Raw genomic sequence first — 21,237 nt, forward strand, 5'->3', positions numbered from 1 at the left:
GGTAGAGTAGAGGCAAAGTTTAAGACAAAGACAACATTTTAATTAGCAAAATATTACATTTACATTTCGAGCTCGAGTTCAAAAAACAACATAAGGAAAATAGAATTTTCTTTTAAGCTATTTAAATGCAATAAAAAGAAGAAGATTTCTTGTTTCTTGTTTTCTTGGGGTATTTTTTCGGTTGTTTTGGCAGTGGGATTTATGGGATTAATATAGGGCTATACATATATACGGATATTTTCCAAATTTTTGTGCAGAAAATTTTGTTCTCATTTACAATTTTAATTTTTCCGATTTTCGATTCGTCTGGGTTTTCGGTTGCAGTTTTCTTTTCTTTTTTCTTTTGTATTTGATAAGCGCAAAATAAAATAGAAAATTGTTGTATTTTCTTTAATTAGTTTGATTCGGTTTTTCTTCGGTCTTTTGCTTGGCCAAAATGTTTGTCGGGTGTCTGGGTGGGGTGTCGTTTTCGATTTCTCCATTGATTATATTGAAACATGCGTTAGATAGTACAATTTTACGTCATCTACTAGATCTACCAAATGATGAGGGTGTGTGTGTGTGTATGGAAGAGTGTGTGTGTGTGTGTGTGTCCAACATGCTTGTGGGGAGGTGATCTTAAAGATAATTTAAAGCCTTTAAATATAAAATAGGTAAAATTAAAAGAAATAAATAATAAAAGAAATCAATCAGTTGGGTAATTAAAGGACTGCGCTGACTGAACGTGTAGAAGAGTCCGGGCCCAAAGATTTCAGGTTATTCTATACAGAAAGGCAGCCATTATGCCACTCAAGGCACAACCCTAGAGAACAGAATCCCCCAAGATTGATGTTCATCAACTCTGAAATCCTGTCATTGCAACAGCCTTTAGCCTTTGGCCTTTGGCCTTTGGCCTTTAAGCTTTAAGCAGCGATAAGTAGCCTAATGCACCAGTAACTTACATCCACAACGGGACCGACTGCCGACTGGATGTTGCGTGATTTCTGCTGCTTTTGAGGCACAACTCAACTGACAGACAAACCAGCCAACAAATAAACAAACTTTCCATTAGGCAAATTGCAGTTTTGGCCTCTCGGCTGGCTGGCAAATGCGGCAGCAGATTATTGAATAACCCCAAACAAGGTCCAGGCAACAGCCCAACAGCCCAACAGCCATCAGAAGAACAGATCTGGGTCAACAGCAAACAAAAATCCGCCAAAAAGAAAAAAGAATACCACAAAAATGTGAACAATGTGGAAGGGGTTCGGTGGCAGGGGAGCAGAACAGCAGTGGAGCAGAGGCTGCCATTGGCTTTCGGCAGGAGTATATTTCAAGACGCATCCTCGTGTGGGGCAGGCCACCGACTCGACTCGAGTCGACTCAACTCGACTCGACTCTCGACTCATGTCGATGAACCGATTCTGGCGACGGGTTCAACGAGCCTACGCCTAATGGAATGATTATCTGGCTTTCCCTCAGTCCACGCCAGACGCACTCCAGCTCTCTGGCTCCTGCCACATTGCATTTAATGTCCTGGCCGATGTCTGCGTCATAGCCATCGCCACATCGCAGTCTCGTGTCTCCGTCTCCGTCTCCGTCTGAGTCTCCATCTCCGACGTCGTCTTGTGCCCTGACTTCGTCGTCACCATCCTCCCATCGTCGCTGTTGCTGTCGTCGTCGCAATAATAATCAAATATCGATCGATGTGCGTCTGGTTTTGGTTTGGTTTTCGTTTTGCTTGGGAGTGGGAATGGGGTTGGGTTTGGGTTTGGGGCATTTTCTACGAAAAATTTTCGACGGTCGTCGGCCTTTTCTTGTACACTTTTTTGTAATGCCGTTTTGCCAGCTTAAAGCTTCGCTTTCCCTTTCCCTTGCCCGGCACTTAGCCCCATACTAGCCCTGGGCTGCATCCACGTCGACCCCTACACTCCTACACTTCCAGGACCAAGCTCCTCCCTCCACCCTCCACCTCCACCTCCACCTCTACTTCTACTCGTAGTGCGGCTGCTCTGCATCATTTTAATAAAAGCAAATTTTTAATGAAAACCCTCTTGGGTTTGCCTTGCCTTTTTACGTTGCACGAGTTTCTATATATATTTTATATATATTTTCGTTTGTTTGTTGGGGGTTCGTTTTTCCTTACTTTTTTTTTTTTTTTTTTTTTTTTGAAGTTCCCTTTCATTGCAATCAAAAAATAGACGCAATAGATGACGCATATAACGCATCTGGCAAATATTGCGGAAGCTCATAGAAGTCGTCCACAGAGCGGGGAAGGACTACGCCAGGAAGGGGCCGGTAGTGGGAGGTGGGAGGTGGGAGGTGGGAGGCGGTAGGTAGGAGAAGGCCTCTCTGTTGCAGCGGAAGCGACTATTTCAAATATTTCTCTTTTTCGCCTCGTTTTTTCGTAATATTTTTGCACAAATTATTATGTATTGTTATAATTCTTTTTTTTTGTTGCTATTTTTGTTCCTATTTTGTACGAGCTCTTTGCGACCTAAGAGCAGAAGAAAGGAGTGTTGGGGTGCATGGGCCATGGGGCATGGGGCATGGGGCATGGGGCAGGCATAGAGGGTAGAGTCCTGCACGTATGCATGGTATTTGTGGAACTTTTTGTGGACTCCGTGTGGTATCCTGCAGCATTCTGATACCCTACCCTTGCCAGTGGGGGCATTTTTGTTTTAATAAGAAATTTATTCATGAACTGGATATGGCCTATAGGGTATTTATAGCTTCGGCCCCCCATTATCCTTCGCTCTGTAAATACTCGCATATTTATTTGTACGCCCAGCATTTGATGTCTTTTTTGTTTTTCGAGTCAGACGGTGAGGCGAGGTGACGGCAATCTCTGCTCTTTTCGCTGATTTTTTTAATAAAAAATATATGTTTATTCGAGAGGGAGGGGCCACACAAAACAAACAGTCGAAGTAGTCGTCGAACAATCAGGATGGGCAGAAAAGTCAGTGCCAGTGCCAGTGCCAGGACCTTAAAACATTGAAGTTGGATGGAGCCAATGAGGATCCCTCATTTTTAAAGTGGGTAAAGGCAAGCAGATGAACTGCAAGATGAGCCATCGACAGTGACAGGGCAGTGACGGGGGAGATATCGAATTGGATTTCCAATAAACATCTGAAATTGAATACGTTCGACTGCATTTACAGATTTATCAAAAGGCTTGAAGGGACTTGGTAAATATTTTTATTTTTGGCGGCTTTTTGTCATCCATCATCCATCATCCTTCCATTCAAGGTTTCCCAAAGTTTATTCTTTAAACATTGAAAGGCTTTTACCTTTCGAAGGACCCCAATTGATTGAAATCATTTCAGGCTCTTGCATTTCCACAAAGGAAATACTCAATGGCCAGGGCTAGGGCTCTGTTGTGGATTATCTTTAAGAACTCTTTTGAATTTTTGCCAATGCTATTTTTAAGCCTGTTCTTTTAAAGCCAACCACCAAGGCAGCTCCACTACATTTTTCAGTGCGGGCTATTAGCAGTTTTGTAGCTTCATTCTCTCCGGTTTTTGTTTTTGGCCAAAAAACAAACATAAAAACCGAACGAAGGTCGGGGCAGGCGGATTTAGCGGAACATGGGGAGAGGGGGGGGGGGGGGGGGGGGGGGAAGGCAGGGTGGACTGAATAGTCCCACCGAAAAGCACTTGAAAAACTTTGCAATCAACGCAACGCGCGGCATCGAGTCCTGATTACAATGCCCAGGCAGAGGCAGAGGCAGAGGACGCCGAAGCCGAAGCCGACGCTGATGCCTGATGCTTGATGCTGGCGCTGACGTTGACGCAGCTGTAGCATAAAATGTGCAATGTGCGTGAGGGAAAGGGACAGGCAGACGGCGGGCGAGAGGAAAACCTCACTCATACAATGCAATATATTTTCGCTTTGGCATTTGTTGCGTTTTGGCAAACCCCAACCCAAAACCCTCCCCTCCTTCGTTCCTTGTTTTTTTTTTTTTGAGTTTATTTGTTTGTATTTCCGCTTGGTGCTGGCTAAAAAACAAAAATCTTTTTTGCGGTTTTTGTTGTTGTTGTTGTTGTGCGCACTGCATGATTGACAGTTGCCAGGGCATTGATGTGGAGGGGAGGGCTTAGAGAGGTGGGGGGACAGCTGGGTTTCAACCTAAATGCATTCAGTGAAAAGTTGTGCGAGTGAGCCTCCAAATAAAAATATTAAAAAATATGCATATGAACGAACGCTTTCTATATGCCTCCTCCTTCCAAGTGGGTTTTTTATACGAATACGAGTATATATATATATATATATACATATCTATATATATTACGCATACGCAATGTAGACAGCAAACAAATGCTGACAAGGGAAAGGGGAGGAGGACTGAGGAGATGCTAGGACTGAGATGGAGCCCTCGGATGGGACTGGGGGCCCTGGCAAGATGGGGTACTGATGGAGGGGCGAATGCTGCTGTGGGGAGACTCGACTCGTAAAATGCAAGCACAGCAGCAGCACGACATTTGAGGGCCAGCCTAAAGGTATGCTATGAAAAAATTGCACAAGAGCAGAATCAGACGAGAGAGAGAGAGAGCGAGATGGGAAAGCAGCAGCAGCCAGCAGAAGAAGCCCCCAAAGCAGGGGGGGGGGGGGGGGGAAGGCTCACACAAAAAAATGAAGGAAAAAAACGCATTTGTTTCAAAATTAAATACTCATGTGTATGTGTGCGCCGACTGTGTGTGTGTGTGAGGGAGAGCGAGAGGGAAAAGAAAGCAACAAGAAAAAGAAAGCAAAAGTTGTTGGTTTTGTGCGTTGATTTTTGTTTTCATTTTTTCTCGACTCTGCTGCCAGTGCCACTCTGCCACTGCCTGTGCCTCGTTATAATCATTTCCACACTGCAGACTGCTGGCCAGAAAGGAAGTTAGAGACAGGGGTAGAAAGAGAGCGCCAGAGAGAGAAAGGGATAGAAAGAAGGGGGAAAAAAAAAGAAAGTGTAAAAGCAAAAGTATTTATTATGCGGCAATGGCTTGGAGAGGCCTAGAAGAGGCTCCCCGGGAATACATCAGAGTCAGAGTCAACGAATTGCATTCCCCCCCACAAACACACACACACACACACACACACACGCACACACACACACCACTGCAGAGGTATGTGTGTGCTTACTGATGAGCAGCACAGCGCGTCAACGCCCGACCCCATACTCGAGGCGGCTGCCACTTTTTTTTTGTGTGTGTTGCCTGCTTTTGGGCTCTTCTCTTTTTTTAGATAAATTTTTATTTGAATTTATGCATGTGCGTCGCGGGTCGGTCTCGTTGGGTGCTAAGGGCTAAGGGCGGGACTGGGGAGAGAAAGAGAGAAAGCAACAGCTTCAGGATAGTGTCAGAGGAGCAGGCCGTTGCACCACACACAACACAGCAAACAATCGCTTTCGTTGCGATAAATATTCAAGCTGGAACATTAATAGTTATCCTTAAACAACATTTTCCTTCGATTCCGGAATTCCCAATCCAAAAACCGCTCTCAGAGCTCAATCAACAAGGTTTTTGCTTGTCTTCCATAAACAAAAGTCCGGCGAATACTCGCATTTCGAAATAGCTATGGAAATCAGAAGCCAATGCAAAAACAACCTCATGTTCGGATGGTAGATATTTGACTAGCTGCCAAAAATAAAAGTGATTGATGCCATGTAAATGGAGTATCCAGTATCCACAATCCAAAATGGAATAGTCTTTTGAAATTATATTCTTTTTCATATACGTTTTGCAGATACCTGTCTGCACACACTGCCACTCGCAGCCGATGGCAATTAACAAAATGAATTGGGAACTATTGAAATGGGAGAGAGCCTCTGTAAATAGAAGCTCGCTCTAACGATGTTTGTGTTTCTTTAATAGAATTAGTTATTTGCCATCGAAGTATTACAATATCCATTACAGATTATCCACGAATAATTTTAGGGGAAGTTTGTGAAGCTCATGGAACACCTGGCTTTCGGACACTATCAATGCTAGAGGAGCTATAGCTCGTCACTTCAGTTCGTTGTGCAACACTGACTTGCATCTCATGACTTGCATTATCTTTCTTGTTCGTTTTGTCTTTTTGGCTTTTCCCTCCGCGTTTTTTTGACAACATTTCCGTAGGCTTGGCCCATCTGGGGCCTGTCATACAGCCTCCTTCCTCTCTGGATCCATCCTCGTCATCGGGCGGGCCCCCACTTGTTGTTCAACTTCGTCAACCGTTGCACCATAGTGCGTTACATATACATACAAACGAATACATATATAAATGTGCTTTTATTTTGCTACTTTTTTCGCTGCGCAGGGCAGCTACTCGTATTCCCTTTTTGCTTTCTTTTTATTCTATTATTTTTTTCTTCATTCCTTTCTTTCTTTCTTTCTTTCTGTGTGTTTATCCCTGTTGACGAAAATTTTTCGTTTTAAAAAGAATGAGTAAAAGGACCTCTCTCGGTCTGAGGTGAGGGCTCTCTGAAGGGGGGAGGGGGGGGGGGTTGGCGGTGGAGCGTCAGCGACAAAAAATGTTATGTGAACATATATATTTGCCGGAAGCTAAATGTTTTCGCCAGTTTTTTTTTGTGTCGCTATGTCAGCGTTTACGTCCCACGTACGTCCCTCAAGCGAAAAGTACTGTTGCGCTCGCCGAAAAGTATGCATTACATTCTGAATTCGAGCCAAAATTAGTGCCACACATGGAGCGGGGTGGTGCAACCAACTCTGAGGAGAGTGTGTGTGTGGGAAGGGAGCATCAGTCGCAGTAGAAGTAGCAGTGAATAAATTGAATATCATATATCCCCCACATACGAGCCATTGACCAACACAATTCTTGTCTTCTTCTGTTGTCGGTAGGGACTTTTTCATTTTCTTTGGTTTTGTTGCGATTTGTTGCATTTCTCTCATCGTTTGATTTGAATATTTGATTTGGTTTGTATTTTATTTTTATTACAGTATCAAATAATAAAATGTACGCGACATGGACAGGGCGGCCGCGGACTATGGGAGGAAACAATTCGAGTGCTGGCGAAGCAAAAATACTCTCCATTTTGGGTAGCAAACACGCCTTTGAGGCGCTTTTCATTCAATTGAATTGAGAAATTCCTATTCCCTGTCCACCAGGGGGTAACACTGCTTGAGGCTAGACCGAGAGGGTCACACTGTTTGGCCATAGATCCATGGGGAAAACACATTTTACGGTTGGAAATATTTTACAATGGGCTCATTTTTTTAAAACTACGACTTTTTCATATATCAAGGCGGTAACATTGGAGGTCTTGGACTGTCATGGGGCAACACTGTTCAACCACATGTAACCACACCTTAGGAAACAACTCTGATCTAAATGTAGAGCATCCACTTATCGAACACGATGTACATTCCATTGACCAGGGAGAGGCGGGCGAGGGGCCTCTCCACCAGCCATATTGAAAATTATAGTGTCGTTAACATGCAACTGCAACAACAGCAACAGCAATGGCAGCAAATAAAAAATTAAATTAAAATAGAAAGGAAAGAAAAAGAGCAGAGAAGAGAAAGGACCTCAAAGAGAGAACATGGCCAGTAAATAAATAATACGAGCAGAAAAAATACATATAACAAGTTTGTGGAGTGGTTCGGGGGAACGGGTTGGGAATTGCGAACGGAAATTGACAGCAATGTGTGTGGCAAGTGGCAAGTGGCAAGTGGCTAGAGGCTAGTGGCAAGCGGCAAGCGGCAAGGTGTTTAGATGTGTCTGTGTGCCGCTGCTGCCCCACAAAACTGGGTGATAAAAAGAGAGTCAACTACAAACTACAATTGAAAAAAAAAAAAACAACAAAAAAGTACAAATAACAAAAATAATAATGAAAATAAACACAAAAGTTCTATCAACTGTGCGAAAACTTATTGCATAGAGTGTTTAGGTGTGTGTTTTGGGTGCGTAAGTGTTGGTGTTTTGTGTTGACTGTACTTGGCTATTGGATAGTATATAGACACATAGATTGAGATACATATATACACATATATACGACAGCAAAATATATATTACATACATATAGATTTGATACAAATAACAAAAATTACATAGAATAGACATTGATCGATAGACATTGAGAGATTGTGTGTGAAAGAGAGAGAGACAGACAGAGATATATATTGAAATATATTGAGAGAGAGAGAGAGAGAGAGCGCTACACATTTAACAAAATAGATATTTACTATATGTATATAGAGCTATGAAACTGAACAACTAACATTTGATATTTGATACTTTTTTGTTTTTTTTTTTAACTGAACAAAAAAAAAAGGTTTGACAAAAAAAATTGAATTATTTAATATATATATATATATATGGGGTATATAGATATAGATAGATATATATATATATATTTATAGGGGGGATATAGTATATGGTATGTATAAAAAATTCATAGACAAAGAACACGACGAAGAGCAAAAATATATGGTTGAGTTTTTTGATTTTGTTTTCTTTTTTTTTAAGATTTTGTATTTTGTTTTTTTTTTTAGTTTTTATATATATAAATATGGTATATAGTTATATATATATATATATATATAGAGAGAGAGAGAGAGTGGTATATATATATATATATATATAAGAACAGACAGAGAGAGAGATAGAGAGAGAGAGCAATACTTAGGTTGGTGGCAATAGAGATGTATAGAGACATGGGTTACATATAGGTACTATATAGAAATGGAGTTCAGATGTCGGCCAGATCGGATTCGAATATTCAGATATATATTGGGCACATATCTGGAGGTTTTTGAATTTGGAATTTCTTTACGGGTGTATTCGGTACTCGACTTGTACGTCCCGACCTATCGAAGCAGCAAAAGCATTCACTGTAGGGGTTCTTGGGTTCTTGGGTTCTTGGGTGGGGGACTGGGCCTCTTTTTGGTATTCTTGGGGTGTTCTCGAATTTGTGGGGGTGGGGAGGGATTGGTATTGTTCTCTTAGTAGTTCTGTGTGCAACACTTACCGATTCGTGGGAGGCGCGGTAGTCGAGGTCGCCGCCCAGGCCGCCGCCCAGGCCGCCGCCAGCTGATGCCGAACGCGGTTGCATGTGTCTACTGTGACTACTGTTATCGTCCTCGCTGCAATCGATTTCTTTCTTCAGGCTCTGCGAAGAAAACACACACAAAACGAGATTGGGATGAAGATCTCTATGAAGATCTTTGATCTGTCCACTCACCAATGGCACCGATTGCACTGGCAAGAGATTGGCCACAGTGCCGGGACTCAGGAGGCTGGAGGTGGCTCTGCCGTCGGGTCCGCCCCCATCGCGTGAACTCCGCGATGCCGGACGCCCGCCAGCCCCCAGACTCAGATCCGAGGCACAGGTCGCACTGCCTCCTCCTCCGCCACCGGCGGGCGTTGAGCGTTGCGATTCCACTGCTGCCACAGCGGCTGCTGCTGCCGCCGCCGCTGCTGCGGCCGAGGATGAGGGCAAGGATATTAGTGGCGAGGGAATCACAGTGGAGCCCGTGGAGAGATCTACACCACCGCCGCCGCCGCCGCCGCCGCCGGCGCCCATCTTCATGTTGAGGCCCATGTCATTGCTGCTGTTGTCCGCCTCATCGTCATCGTCGAGGTCCATCTCATCGTCGTAGTCGTCGTCGATGATCTCGGTCTTGGGTATGGTTGGCAGGGCCGTCTCGTCCTCGTCGTCATCATCCTCGTTGTGGTGGTGGTGCCGCTGGTGGTGGTGCGAATGCTGCTGCTGCTGTTGCTGCTGTTGCTGTTGTTGGTGGTGGTGGTGCGAGTGGTGCTGCGAATGTTGCTGCTGCTGGTGGTGATGGTGGTGGCTCAGCCGTATGCTCTGGTGGGCAATCCTTTGGGCAATATCTCGGGCCACTGCTGCCGCGGCCGATGCTGTGGTTGTGGCTGCTGCTGCTGCTGCTGCTGCTGCTGCCGATGTTGCTGAGGCGCTGCCTCCCACCACCACGACATCGTCGTCATCGAGATCATCGTCTTCGTGGTGACGGTGATGGGCAGATTTATGCCGGGTATTGTCGGTGTCCTCGGCATGGTGCAGGACATCATCGTCCTCATCGTCGTCGTCATCGTCGACGGCAACCACAGCCAGATCGATGCCTTCGCCATTGCTGGCAGCCGAGGCAGCCATTGAGGTAGCTTTGATACCGCTTGCGCTTCCGCTTCCACTTCCACTTCCGCTTCCACTCCCGCTGTTGTTGTTGTTGCTGCTGCTAAAGTTGTTGTTGTTGTTGTTGCTGAGGTTGTTGTTGTTGCTGGTGCTGGTGCCACTCTGCTGCTCTGGTGTCGCCGCACTAGCAACACTCTTTTGCTCCACGGCTCCAGAGGCTGAGGCAGAGCCGGGGCCGGAGGCGGAGGCGGAGGCGTCACGTCTTTGATAGAGATCTAGCGGCATGGGTGTGTCCTCCTCATCGTCCTCGTCATCATCCCCAACATCCTCAATGTCATCGACATCGTCGTCAACATCCTCGCCCACATGCAGGCCCCTCACCATCTGGTCCTCCAGCTCCTCCTCCTCGTCCTCCTCATCGTCCTCGTCATTGATCCTCACGGATCCAGAGACTGTGGAGCGCTTCGCTGGCGTTGGACTGCACCGATCGCTCGCCTCCCGCTTGTGGCTGGCTGTGGACGAGGATGTGGCTTCTTCGGCAGGCGTTGTGGCAGATGTTGTGGCAGATACCGCTGACGCTGCTGTTGATGATGCTGCTGCTGCTGTGGCAGATGTTGCTGTTGTACTACTACTGCCACTGCCACTGCCACTGCCACCGCCACCGCCTGTCGCTGTACTCTCCGCTGAAGCCGCTGCTGTTGCCGCTGTGGCAGATGCCGCTGCCGCTGCTGCTGCTGCTGCTGTCGCTGTTGCTGAGGTTGAGGTGGAGGAGCTGCCACTGCCACTGCCGCTGGTGCTGCTGCTGCTGCTGGTGGCCGCTGATGCCGCTGCTGCTGAGGTCGCCGCCGAAGCCGCATCGAGGGCTGCCGCCGGACTGTCGGCCGCTTTGTGGGCGCCACCGCCACTGCCGCCGCCGCTAGCCTGCGAGTGGGGACGCAGTCGGTCGGGTTCCCGTTCCGGTTCCCGCAGCGTTGTATTCTGGTTTGTCATCTCGGCAAGACCCTTGACCTGCGGAAGGAGTACGATTAGAGGGACATTCCAACGAGTGCCCTGCGTGGCATGTACTCACCTTGAGTGATTCGGCTGTCTTGAGCAGTGCGGACAACTGACAGTATTGCACGTTCACCTCGCCCTTGTACATGAATTCAACTAAGGTTTGCAGCTCGGCAAAACGGACGTCCTTCAATATCACAATTGGATGTCTTTCGGGGTGCTCCAGGAACAGGCTCTGGAAGTACGAGGAACAAGCCGAGAGGACCACCTGCACGGACAAAGAAGGCAATACAGAAATTAGAAATTGTTCCAAAAACTAGGAAAACTAAGAGCTACAACTATAGACAGAAGCGGCAGATAAATGGGGGGGGGGCTTTTGTGGGACAAAGCCACGCACTGGAGTGCTTTTTGCTGCCACAAAGAGCCCCATCCTTGGACAGATACACAGATTAACCAGATGAATAGATTGATTATGAAACGAATAACATTTCATGGGATATCTCCTGTGAAATTTGGATTTTTCTCCTACCCCCACTCCCAGAACAGAAAGAAATGTACATTTCCTCCATTCGCTCAGCGTTGTGGGGCACGATGCACGTTGCCCACTCCTGGGCTGTGGACCAGGCATTTATTAGATTTACGATCTGGCTCTCAAAATGCAGCCAAACGGCCGCCGCTTTGAAGATGCCCCAAACGAACGATGCCCCATGGGCAGCCAGCCAGTCAGCGAGGAAGAGGTGGCAGCGGCAGCGGCAGTGGCATCGGCGGCGGCGGCGGCGGCGACAGCGGCAGCGGCAGAGATGCAGTTCGATTCAGTTTGAGTTCAATTTGGAGTCCAGTTTTGCCAGTTGGCTGCGGGCGTCAAGGCGTGAACATGCCACGAATGACAATGCCGCCTGCCACAGCAGCAGCACCACCAACACCAAACAGGAGAAGACGAAGGAGAGGCATCCACATCCACATCCCGGTTACTGGTAAGGTAACTGGCAACCAGTTCGTTCGTTCGTTCGGTTCGGCATTTGCTGTCGATTTTTATGTGCGCATGCACGCCTTGGGGTATGCAATGATCGCGAGATATCCACGGACCACGGACCACGGACCACGGACTAGGTGCAGCCCCAGCCCCAGCCCCAGCCTCTCTCTCTCTCTCTCCAGCACTCTCGTACAAGCATCTGTGGGATGGGATGAGTTGAATGGTTGGGGCACAAGGGGCATGGCCACTGCATCGATGTTGTAAATTTTCATTGCTGGCAAATTGAAAAGGCGTCGGCCTCCATTTCGCATATAGATTTCGCTATAGCCTAATGAGGTTTTGGCCTCGAACGGGCCCTGGAGATGGCCACGTGAGAGGAGAGGCAAGACATCATCTCGGGAATCCTCTGAATGATCATTTTGGAAACGGGAATCCATCATAGAACCACTGGCAACAGTCCCCTGGTATCGCTAGCAAGTGACTAAACCATTTATGATCCCATCTCATATATGATCTCATTGATCTCAGGCTGCACAAAATGATTGCTCGAAGTGTGAATCAGTGAAGCTCGTGGCGGTTTAACGATACTCACGATCGCCAAAGCCAAAGCCCACATACATAAAAATCTCAAAATCATGATCTCTCTGTTGAATGGCTCTTCAAAACTACGATTTTCGTGATGTGGGGAGGCTCTTTTTCAATTTGTAAAGCAGTTCAAACGAGATTCAAGCATCGACATGACATGTATGTTGTTTTCGCAGCTTTCGTGAATTCTCTGCGTCCTGAGGCGAACATCAATTGGTGTCAAAGCCATCAAAACAGGAAAATGTTCTCTTGAATGTATCCTGTCGCTTATGGGCACATTTGTACCTCAAATCAACGTTCAGGGCAATTCCAGCGATGGTTTCTCTTCAGATAAATAAAGAAAGGGTCTGTGGAAAGGGGTTAGGTCTGGACAACACGAAATGACGCATGCCGCAGTGTACACACGCTGCCATCCCTAGGTAAATGTGCCACCAACTGCTCCTTGGACCGCTCCTTCCATCCCGACTCACTCATGCCGCAGCTGCCGCCGCCGCCGCCGCCGCCGCCTCCTTCCTCGCGGAGCAACTGCAACTGCATCTCGGCGTCTCCTGTCACGCGCCGTTTGCGCTAGAATTTATTTAAAAAAATGCAATCGGCCTGCACACGCCCCCGAATTGCAACAACAGCGTAAAATGAGCGTTAATAAATTCACGCGCATATTAGAAGTCAGAGACGTTGGTGCGGCCGGGTGGCGGGGAGTTGCTGCTGGAGCAGCTCCAGAGTCCAGTATTTGTTGCACTCCCTCTACCACTCCACTCTACTCTACTCCACTTCACTTCACTTCACTGCAGTCCACTTCGCTGCGTACCCCCCTCGCTTCCCCCCCCCTTCTCTCGTATGGTGGCATTAAGAAAATCGAATTTCCTGATTACAAGAAAAAGAGAGAAGGCCTCCTCCAAGCAGGCGGAGGAGCGGCGCAGGGAGAGCACTGGCGCAGGGTGGAGGAGGCGTCGCAAATTGGCAACACTTTTAATTGAACGCCGCTGTCGCGCCACTGCTGCTTCCACTGATGCTGCTGCCACTGCTGCTGCTCCTTCTGTTGGCAGCACGCCCCCAAAGCTAATGAACGCCAAAGGCTTTGATTCCCAACGCTTTCTCCCTGCTCCTGCTCCTGCTCCTGCTACTCCCAGCTGCTGCTCTCCTTGCAAAATGTTGCATGTAATTTGCGGCAAAATAGTCAACAACATAAATTTGCTGACATTCGGACAGGGATTGGGGGCGCGAGAGTCGCGTTAACCGATCGCATGTCCCGAGTGGGCGTCAACATTCCACCCAAAATTTAAGCAGCACCAAAACGACGATGAAGTGAAAAATTAAACTAAATGAACCGCTAGTACGTATACTAGCGACAGCCGCCCATCCCCCTCCCTCTCTCTCTCTCCCTCTCTCTCTCTATACAATCTTATGGGATATCTCCTTAGGCACTTGAAAATGGTATAATCCTACAGGTATATGTAGATCCTTCCATGGATCTATTTCCACATCAGTTGTAATGGAGAGAAATTTTCATTAAAAATCCTTCAACTTCCATTGAGATGATAGATTTTCTCTTTTAAACTCGATAAACTATAACGAAAACACTGTTTGGAAGTCCCGGCAGCCACTCCTCCTTGGCTCCTCGGCCTTTGCCTCTACTGTTGCCTCTTCCACGGCTGTTGCTAACATTTCTATTATGAGGGGGGAGGGTGCACCGGGCACTCCCTTTTATAGATATTTTGTGGCTTGACCACCATCAGAGAGGCACAACAATAACAACAAACCAAACACTGCGGCGAAATATGCAAATTATTATGTTTGCATATCGCCGCCTTTCGCCATAGGTTCTTCTTCTTTGGATACCCTACTTTACCCGAGGATGGCATTCGAAATTTGTTGAGATATTTGCCAGGCACGAAATTGGGAAAGTCTGGGAACTACAGAGCTCGTATCCATTGCGATTCCATATCGGAATAGTCCGTGATTTCTGCAGTAGTGCCTCTGAAGACCTCTCTCCCTTTCTCTCTCTCTCTCTCTCTCTCTCTCTCTCTCTGTGTCTCTCTGGAGAATCGCATCATATAATCTTTAGCAGACAGGGTACTTAGACTTCGGTGCATTTCAATATGAGATTTCTGCTGCATTCTTCTTCTGTTGTTCTTCTTGCTGCAAGCAACCATTCTGTTTGTGGCGCTTGCGGCTCTTTTTTTGTTGCAGTTCTTGTTGTTGCTTATTCTTCTTTCATTCTTCTTCGACTCACATTTATGTCTTAATACAATTTTAAGTCTTTGGCTAGAAATCATCATCATCCATGGACGATCGATCATTCGACGGGAGGATCTGCATCTGATCGATCTGCCTCCCACTCCACCACCACCGCAGCTCTCCAGCCCCCACTATTCTGGACAATTTGCAACAACTGTGCAAACATTGTGATTAGGTTCTATTTTTTGCTCAATTTGTTCGCCCGCATCTCGCATAATGTGAGTAAATTTATATAATTTTCCTTGATCGACTATCCGTCGGTCGATTGTTATGTAATTTAATTTTATTGATTTTTCCCCCAATGAAAGGATGGGTAGGGATCCACCATGTCTCTGATTTTTCATCCATTTGGATTGGGTGGGGGAGGGGGGGTCGATTAATTGTAGGGATATTAATTGGGAATTTAAGATGATCGATCGATATTGATTATGGGGCTAGAACATAGACAATATCCATACTCGTTTGTGGACATTATGTCTTTGGAAAGATGAAATGCACTTCAAAATTATTCTTGAATATTTCCTTAAACTTTCAAATATCTGAAATGAACATTCAAATATATGTACATCATGTTCCATTTTCGGATCCTTACATTAATAATAATATAATGCCGCATCATCTGCTTCCCATAACATTCTCTGAAGCTGATTAATGGCCAAGAAACTCGAAACTTGGTAGACAAATAATAATGTAGCGAAAAAAGGGGGGTTGGGGAATGGGTTAAAAAAAATGGGGAAAAATACAAATTTATTTCAAAATATGGCATTTCTAATTTAACAACTGCGCTTCAAAAGTTGCGTTTTTTTTCTATTTTCTGCTGCCTCTGTCTTTCATTCGCATGCGACGATGCGGACGCGAACGCAGACGTAATTTATATACCCTTGGCAGAGGGTACTATTAGTTTCTGATGACTTTTATACACTCTTCTGTATATGTCCAAAAATACCTCAAAAATGGGTACAACTTTATCGTATAGGTTTCTAAGATATAATCGATCTGTAGGGTATCAGCATCATCGACCCCCGAAAGCTTCCCATCCGCTCTTGTCTTCTCATGATTTCTTGGAGCTTATTTCTGTGTTTGAAGAAGGGCAGGTAGGGGGGCGAGAGAGAGAGAGAAGATACGATGAAGTGTAGAGCAGCGTAGACGTTGACGTTGGCGGGGGCAGCAGCAGCGGCAGCACACGTTGACCTTGATATTCGCATTCGCAGCGGAACCGAAACACACTCTCGATGTGCATGTGTGCATGTTTCTGCGTGTGTGTGAGGCGTGCAAAGCATTAAGCAGAAAAGCAGCGACGCACGCAACGCAGCGACAGCTTTGCTTTGAAAGCTTCTCTGCCGCCGCCGCCGCCGCCGCCGCCGCGACAGGCAGAGCAGACCTGGCGATTGCGGGTGTTTTAATGCCAGAAAACGAAAAAGAGCGAGAGAGAGGGGAGGGCTGGCTGGCTGGCAGACGATAAGCAGTGCAAAAAAACGCAAGGGAAAAAAAGTGCGGTTTGGACGGCGGGACGGGGGGACGGCGCGGTGCAAAATACTTATGAAAGTAAAAAAAATTTTGAAAAATTATCTCATCAAAAAGGTGGAATACTGCCGCCTGCTGTTGCTGCTGCTGTCTCCGGCTTCTTTCTGCTTAATTACCGCCCGCCGCCACGCTGTAGTTTTTTTCCGCTTTGTTTTGTTCGGTTTTTTGCAACAGGGTGCGTTTATCTCTTCTCGTTTTCACACTGGATTACCAGGGCCAATTAAATTTGTCTTAACATAAAATAAATTTAAATTATTATTTCAGCTTCTGTTTCTTCGTCTTCGTTGGCTTCGTTGACTGATTTCCGAGTTGAGTGTAGTGGACTGGAGTGAGAAGAAGAGAGGGAGACAAACAGGCAGACCGAAGTCGGCAGCAATGTTGCTAATGCGCCGGCGGATGACCTTGGAATTAAAGTCCAAACCACATTTTGCGAGAGCGAGACAGCAACACCAAAAAAACCGAATTTGAAACCAAAACGCAGCAAAGTGGAATACGGAGAACAAATCAAATTAAAATTTACTTGTACATAAATATGCCCACATGTACATACATATGTATGTATATATGCAATAGTATGTGTGTTCAAGTTCAACTTCATTCAAGGAGAATTCACTGTAATAAATTCCATATGTCCATTAGAGTCCGTTTAACAAGCTGTTCTACCTTCCAGTAGTGCCTTATCTACAATCCATACCGCTATTTCTGTACTTCATTGCATTGCCATCCAATACTCTCAATACCAACTTACACGCATTAAACGTGATGGCATATTTTTATTCAATTTATTTGGAAATTTTATTTTATCCTAAATCCATGTTTCACTCCCTACTATTTCGCTCATCGAAAACACATTTCACATTCTACATTTCCTACATACCCCGCCCCCTCTCAAATTCCTGCTCTCATAAGAAATCCATTCCATCCCACACCACCCCACACTTTCGAGAGCTTTCGTCATCAGCTGTTCGGCCACAACATGCCTGCAGAAACGTGACGTGCGTCGTCACGCACCGCACGCACTCATTTTTCAAGTTCGCCGAGACGCGCCCCCAAACAAGCAGCAAACAAAAAATGCGTAAAACGTGCGTAAGGCATACGCACCTCAAAAATGACGTCACACTATCAAAACCAGTTGAGCGTTCGTTCGGTTCATTTCGTTTCGTTTCGTTTCGCTCGTTCTCTACCTCTCTCTTTCAATCACCCACTTGTTGCGTCGTGCAGCGCGAAGTTCGAACGATAAAAACGAAACGAAATAAATACGAACGAACGCACAAAACGCATATGGTAAATGCTTTGCATGTGTGTATGTTGTTGCTATTTTTGTCTCTGCGCTGCCTGCTTGCTGCTCTACGCTCTCTTCACTCAGCATACTATATGGGTGCGTATGTGTGTGTGTGTGTTTGTGCTTTGATTGAACGAGTTTTGGCATACACACGCACGCACGCCTGACATTGAACTTGAACTTGAAGTGGAAGCGTTTTTGTTGCTGCGTTTTCAACCGCTTTGCTTTTACGCACTGCCTTCTCGCCCTCCCAGCCACCCTTCCCATTCCACCGTTCACTGTGTGAGCTTTTCATAAGCTTGTGGTGGTGTGGTGCCGTTATCTGTTGATAAACGAGTTCGTGTGTGTGTGCATATAGTGGGGTGGGGTGGGGTGCGGTGGGGTGGTGGGGGTATGGTGTTACGTAGCGGCATTCAGTCCAGTCGCCCAAGGTCGCCAATGCAAATTTATGCGCATTCTGAAAGATTTATGCGGTGTTTTTTTTCTTCTCTTTTTTTTATTTTGTTCTCTTACATTTTTGCATTGCATTGTTAACACAATTCGTAATTAATTTATGGCTGCATTGTGTGTGGAGACACACAAACACACATACCCATAGGTAGTAGATCCGATCAGATCGTTGGTTGCGGATCGCATTGGATCAGGTTGGAGCCAGCTGTGGCAAGCTAATTGCAGGTAGAGAAACGGCAGAGACGGCGCCACACAATAGCGGCTAAATAATATCCGCCCAATGGTCAGCGTACAGCAAAAGTGTGGTGTTCTCCCTCTCCCTGTGCCCTGTGATACCCTTGGGGGAAAGGGCATTTTGATTGTCACATCATCCAGAACTCTTGGTAGAACAAAATGTGGTTTTTGTTGAAGATATTTCAAGCAAAACTTTGTACGAATTTTTATAAGAATATTCATTAGAAACAGTGGTGTCTGTAGGGCATCTCAATATTCGGTCAGTGGTTTCTTGGAACATTTTCAAAGATGTTTGATTGCTCAGCACATTCCAATCCACAATCCTCAATCCTCAATCCGCAATCCGCAATCCCTGAGGATAGGGACAGCTTAAGTTGCCTGCGCACGCACAAAAGATGACGCCGTCTTCGAGAGAACGAACGCCCGGAAGGTCCGTCTGGCAGGTCCCTTTCTCACTCTCTCTTTGGAGTGGCGTGGCGTGGCGTGGCGTAGCGTGGTGTTGTGTGGTGTGGAGTAGCCAGGGTCCTGTCCTGTGGTCCGCTGGTCCTTTGCCATTGTCTAACAATTGCGTGAGAGACGAAAAGTTGGTCTGCGTTGGTCAGCCTTTGTGGTCACCTGAGTTTCTGTCTCTGGGGCCGGAAGCATTCAAGACCCACCGACCACAAGAAGGGCCAGGGACAAAGCAAGGAAGGACCACAAAGAAATCAAGAAGGAAAAGGAAGAGGACAAGACACAGAAGCCCAATCACTTGACCTGACAAAACACACACACACACACACACACACACACATATGCACGTCCTCAATGGAGATCATTTGTAGAGAGAGAGAGAGAGAGATCTTTGCTTAGAGATCAGATCGTTTTTCGAAGGCCATTTCTCCTTGATATTTTATCCCACGCTAAGCAACAATAGGATGGAATACAGGAACTCGAAACGCATTGTGCCACAACCCCCACTTCCTACCACCGCACCACCGCACCACCGCACCACCGCACCACCGCACCACTCCCTCTCGGTCAGCGTCCCGTCCAGCAATCAAAATCCAAAATCAAAGCCAGAGAGCCGACAGACAGTTTGTATTGATTTGTGTTTGTTGTTGCTGTTAACAATTTGCTGCAAATTGTAAAATGTTGCCAGCAACATAATTTAATTGACACCGTTATGGGCACGGCAGCAGCAGCAGCAGCAGCATACTGAATGATCGTGCAACAACAACGAGGAAGGGGCAGGGGCAGGGGCAGGGGCAGGTTGGCAGCATTAAATACGATATGATTCGATCAGTTAGCAACGAGTTCCTATGCAAAAAGCAGACCAGACACACAACAAACAACGAAAAGCGCAAAAGAGAAGGTTTCGCCAAAGCTTTTTGTGGGAGAAGAGTGGCAGAGCAGGAAGTGGGGGGCCGCTGGTGGACGGAGACAGAGAAAGAGAGATTCAACCAGAGAGTGGGTGCGGGCGATTCCTGAAGATAATGCTCTCAAAATTACCTTATTCTTATTCAGAATAGTCGATGAACTATGTACAAAGGAAAGCTTTCGACATGCAGCAGTGCCCCTCGGTTTACGTTTGCCACCTAGCTCTGGGACTTCCGTCCATCTTTCCGATTTCATTTTAGTTTTAATTCTTTGATTAATTCGATTCATTTGCCAAACATTTCATAAGAACAACCTTTCATTTGCGGTGGGGCTATTAATCTTATTCGGGGGCTAAACCAACACCCAGCCCAAAATAAAAGCATTACCCATATAAGCCGCAGAATGAATCTGAGTCCAGCAAGTGAGCGAGAGAGAGATAGAGAGAAGCAAGCCAGCTGAAATTCGCGCGAGTCAGTCAGCGCCAACGCATGCGCAACGCGCGATTATTTTTCAGTTCCTGTTTGCTGACGTCATTTGTGCATAGCTTAACGGCCGCTGCTGTTTGGAGACTGCCGTTTGCTGCTGCTGCTGCTGCTGGCCTGCTGTTTCTGTTGTGGCGGTAGCTGTGTGTCCGTGTGTCTGTGCGGCTGTGCGGCTGTCTATGTATTTTGTTGCCGGGCCACGCAGCTCGTGTCGCTGTTGACCTTCAAACTGCGTTTTAATTTAGCTTTTTGCCTGCGTTTCTCTCTTTTTGTATAAATGTTGCTAGAACAACGATGGCTGCTGGACTGGGGAGGAGATGGAGGAGCATGAAGGTGATGGAGAAGGTGGTTGGAGGTGGTATGGTTGGTAGAGGAGGGGTTTGTTGCTGCTTGCTGCTTGCTGCTTGTGCAACAATTACTAATTATATACTATACAGAGTTGGGTTTCTATATGTATCTACGAGTATCTATCTATAATAAAGCCCATACACACAGTACAACACAGCTGGCAATTCTAATGAGATACGCTATCTGTGTCTCTCTCTATCCCTCTCTGTCACTCCTCCTCCCTTTTTCGCAGTGAGAAAGAGAGAAAGAGAGATATAAATCTGTTGAAAATGCGCATAATTATAGCAGGCAACAAGTCCCGCATGGAGAGGGGCTTCAATCGGCGTCGGCGTCGTCGTTGCGGTAGTCGTGACATGAAAAGTTGTTAATTTTAATTATAAAAAAAATATATATATATATATATTTTTTTTTTTTTCTTTTTATAGATTTTGTTGCATGTTGGAGAGACACTGGTAGACGGCAGAGATGTGTACAATTAAAGCAAGTTTTATTCCAATGAATAAAACCAAAAACTAAAAAAAAAAAACTAGATCGAAAGGCGGTGGGAATACAGCCACAGAGTGCTCTTGCTTTCATCCAGATCCATGAAATGATGCAAATCCAATCAAAGTTCTCTTTGGTCACACTTTTTCGTAGTCCGAGCTGCAAGTAATTTTCTACAGCATTTTCAATCATCTCCTGCATTGAAATTGGCCATTTCGGTCCTGTCTCTGTCTTG

General features: G+C 46.1%; 1 protein-coding gene across 3 annotated transcripts in view; it reads right to left on the bottom strand.

The window, feature by feature from the left end:
• Positions 1-21,237, bottom strand: part of LOC6599128 (sex determination protein fruitless) — a 52,651-nt gene that overhangs the window by 24,159 nt on the left and 7,255 nt on the right. For all 3 annotated transcript variants that reach the window (XM_026993443.1, XM_026993445.1, XM_026993444.1), the window contains exons 2-4: positions 11,124-11,315; positions 9,143-11,062; positions 8,930-9,070 (exon numbers count right to left, since the gene is read on the bottom strand). In XM_026993443.1, the coding sequence (XP_026849244.1) occupies positions 8,930-9,070; positions 9,143-11,062; positions 11,124-11,315 (2,253 nt within the window). The remainder of the gene's footprint in view (positions 1-8,929; positions 9,071-9,142; positions 11,063-11,123; positions 11,316-21,237) is intronic.

The sequence above is a fragment of the Drosophila persimilis genome, unplaced genomic scaffold (assembly GCF_003286085.1).
Source record: "Drosophila persimilis strain 14011-0111.01,24,50 unplaced genomic scaffold, DperRS2 tig00000838-arrow-arrow-pilon, whole genome shotgun sequence".
Taxonomy (NCBI): domain Eukaryota; kingdom Metazoa; phylum Arthropoda; class Insecta; order Diptera; family Drosophilidae; genus Drosophila; species Drosophila persimilis.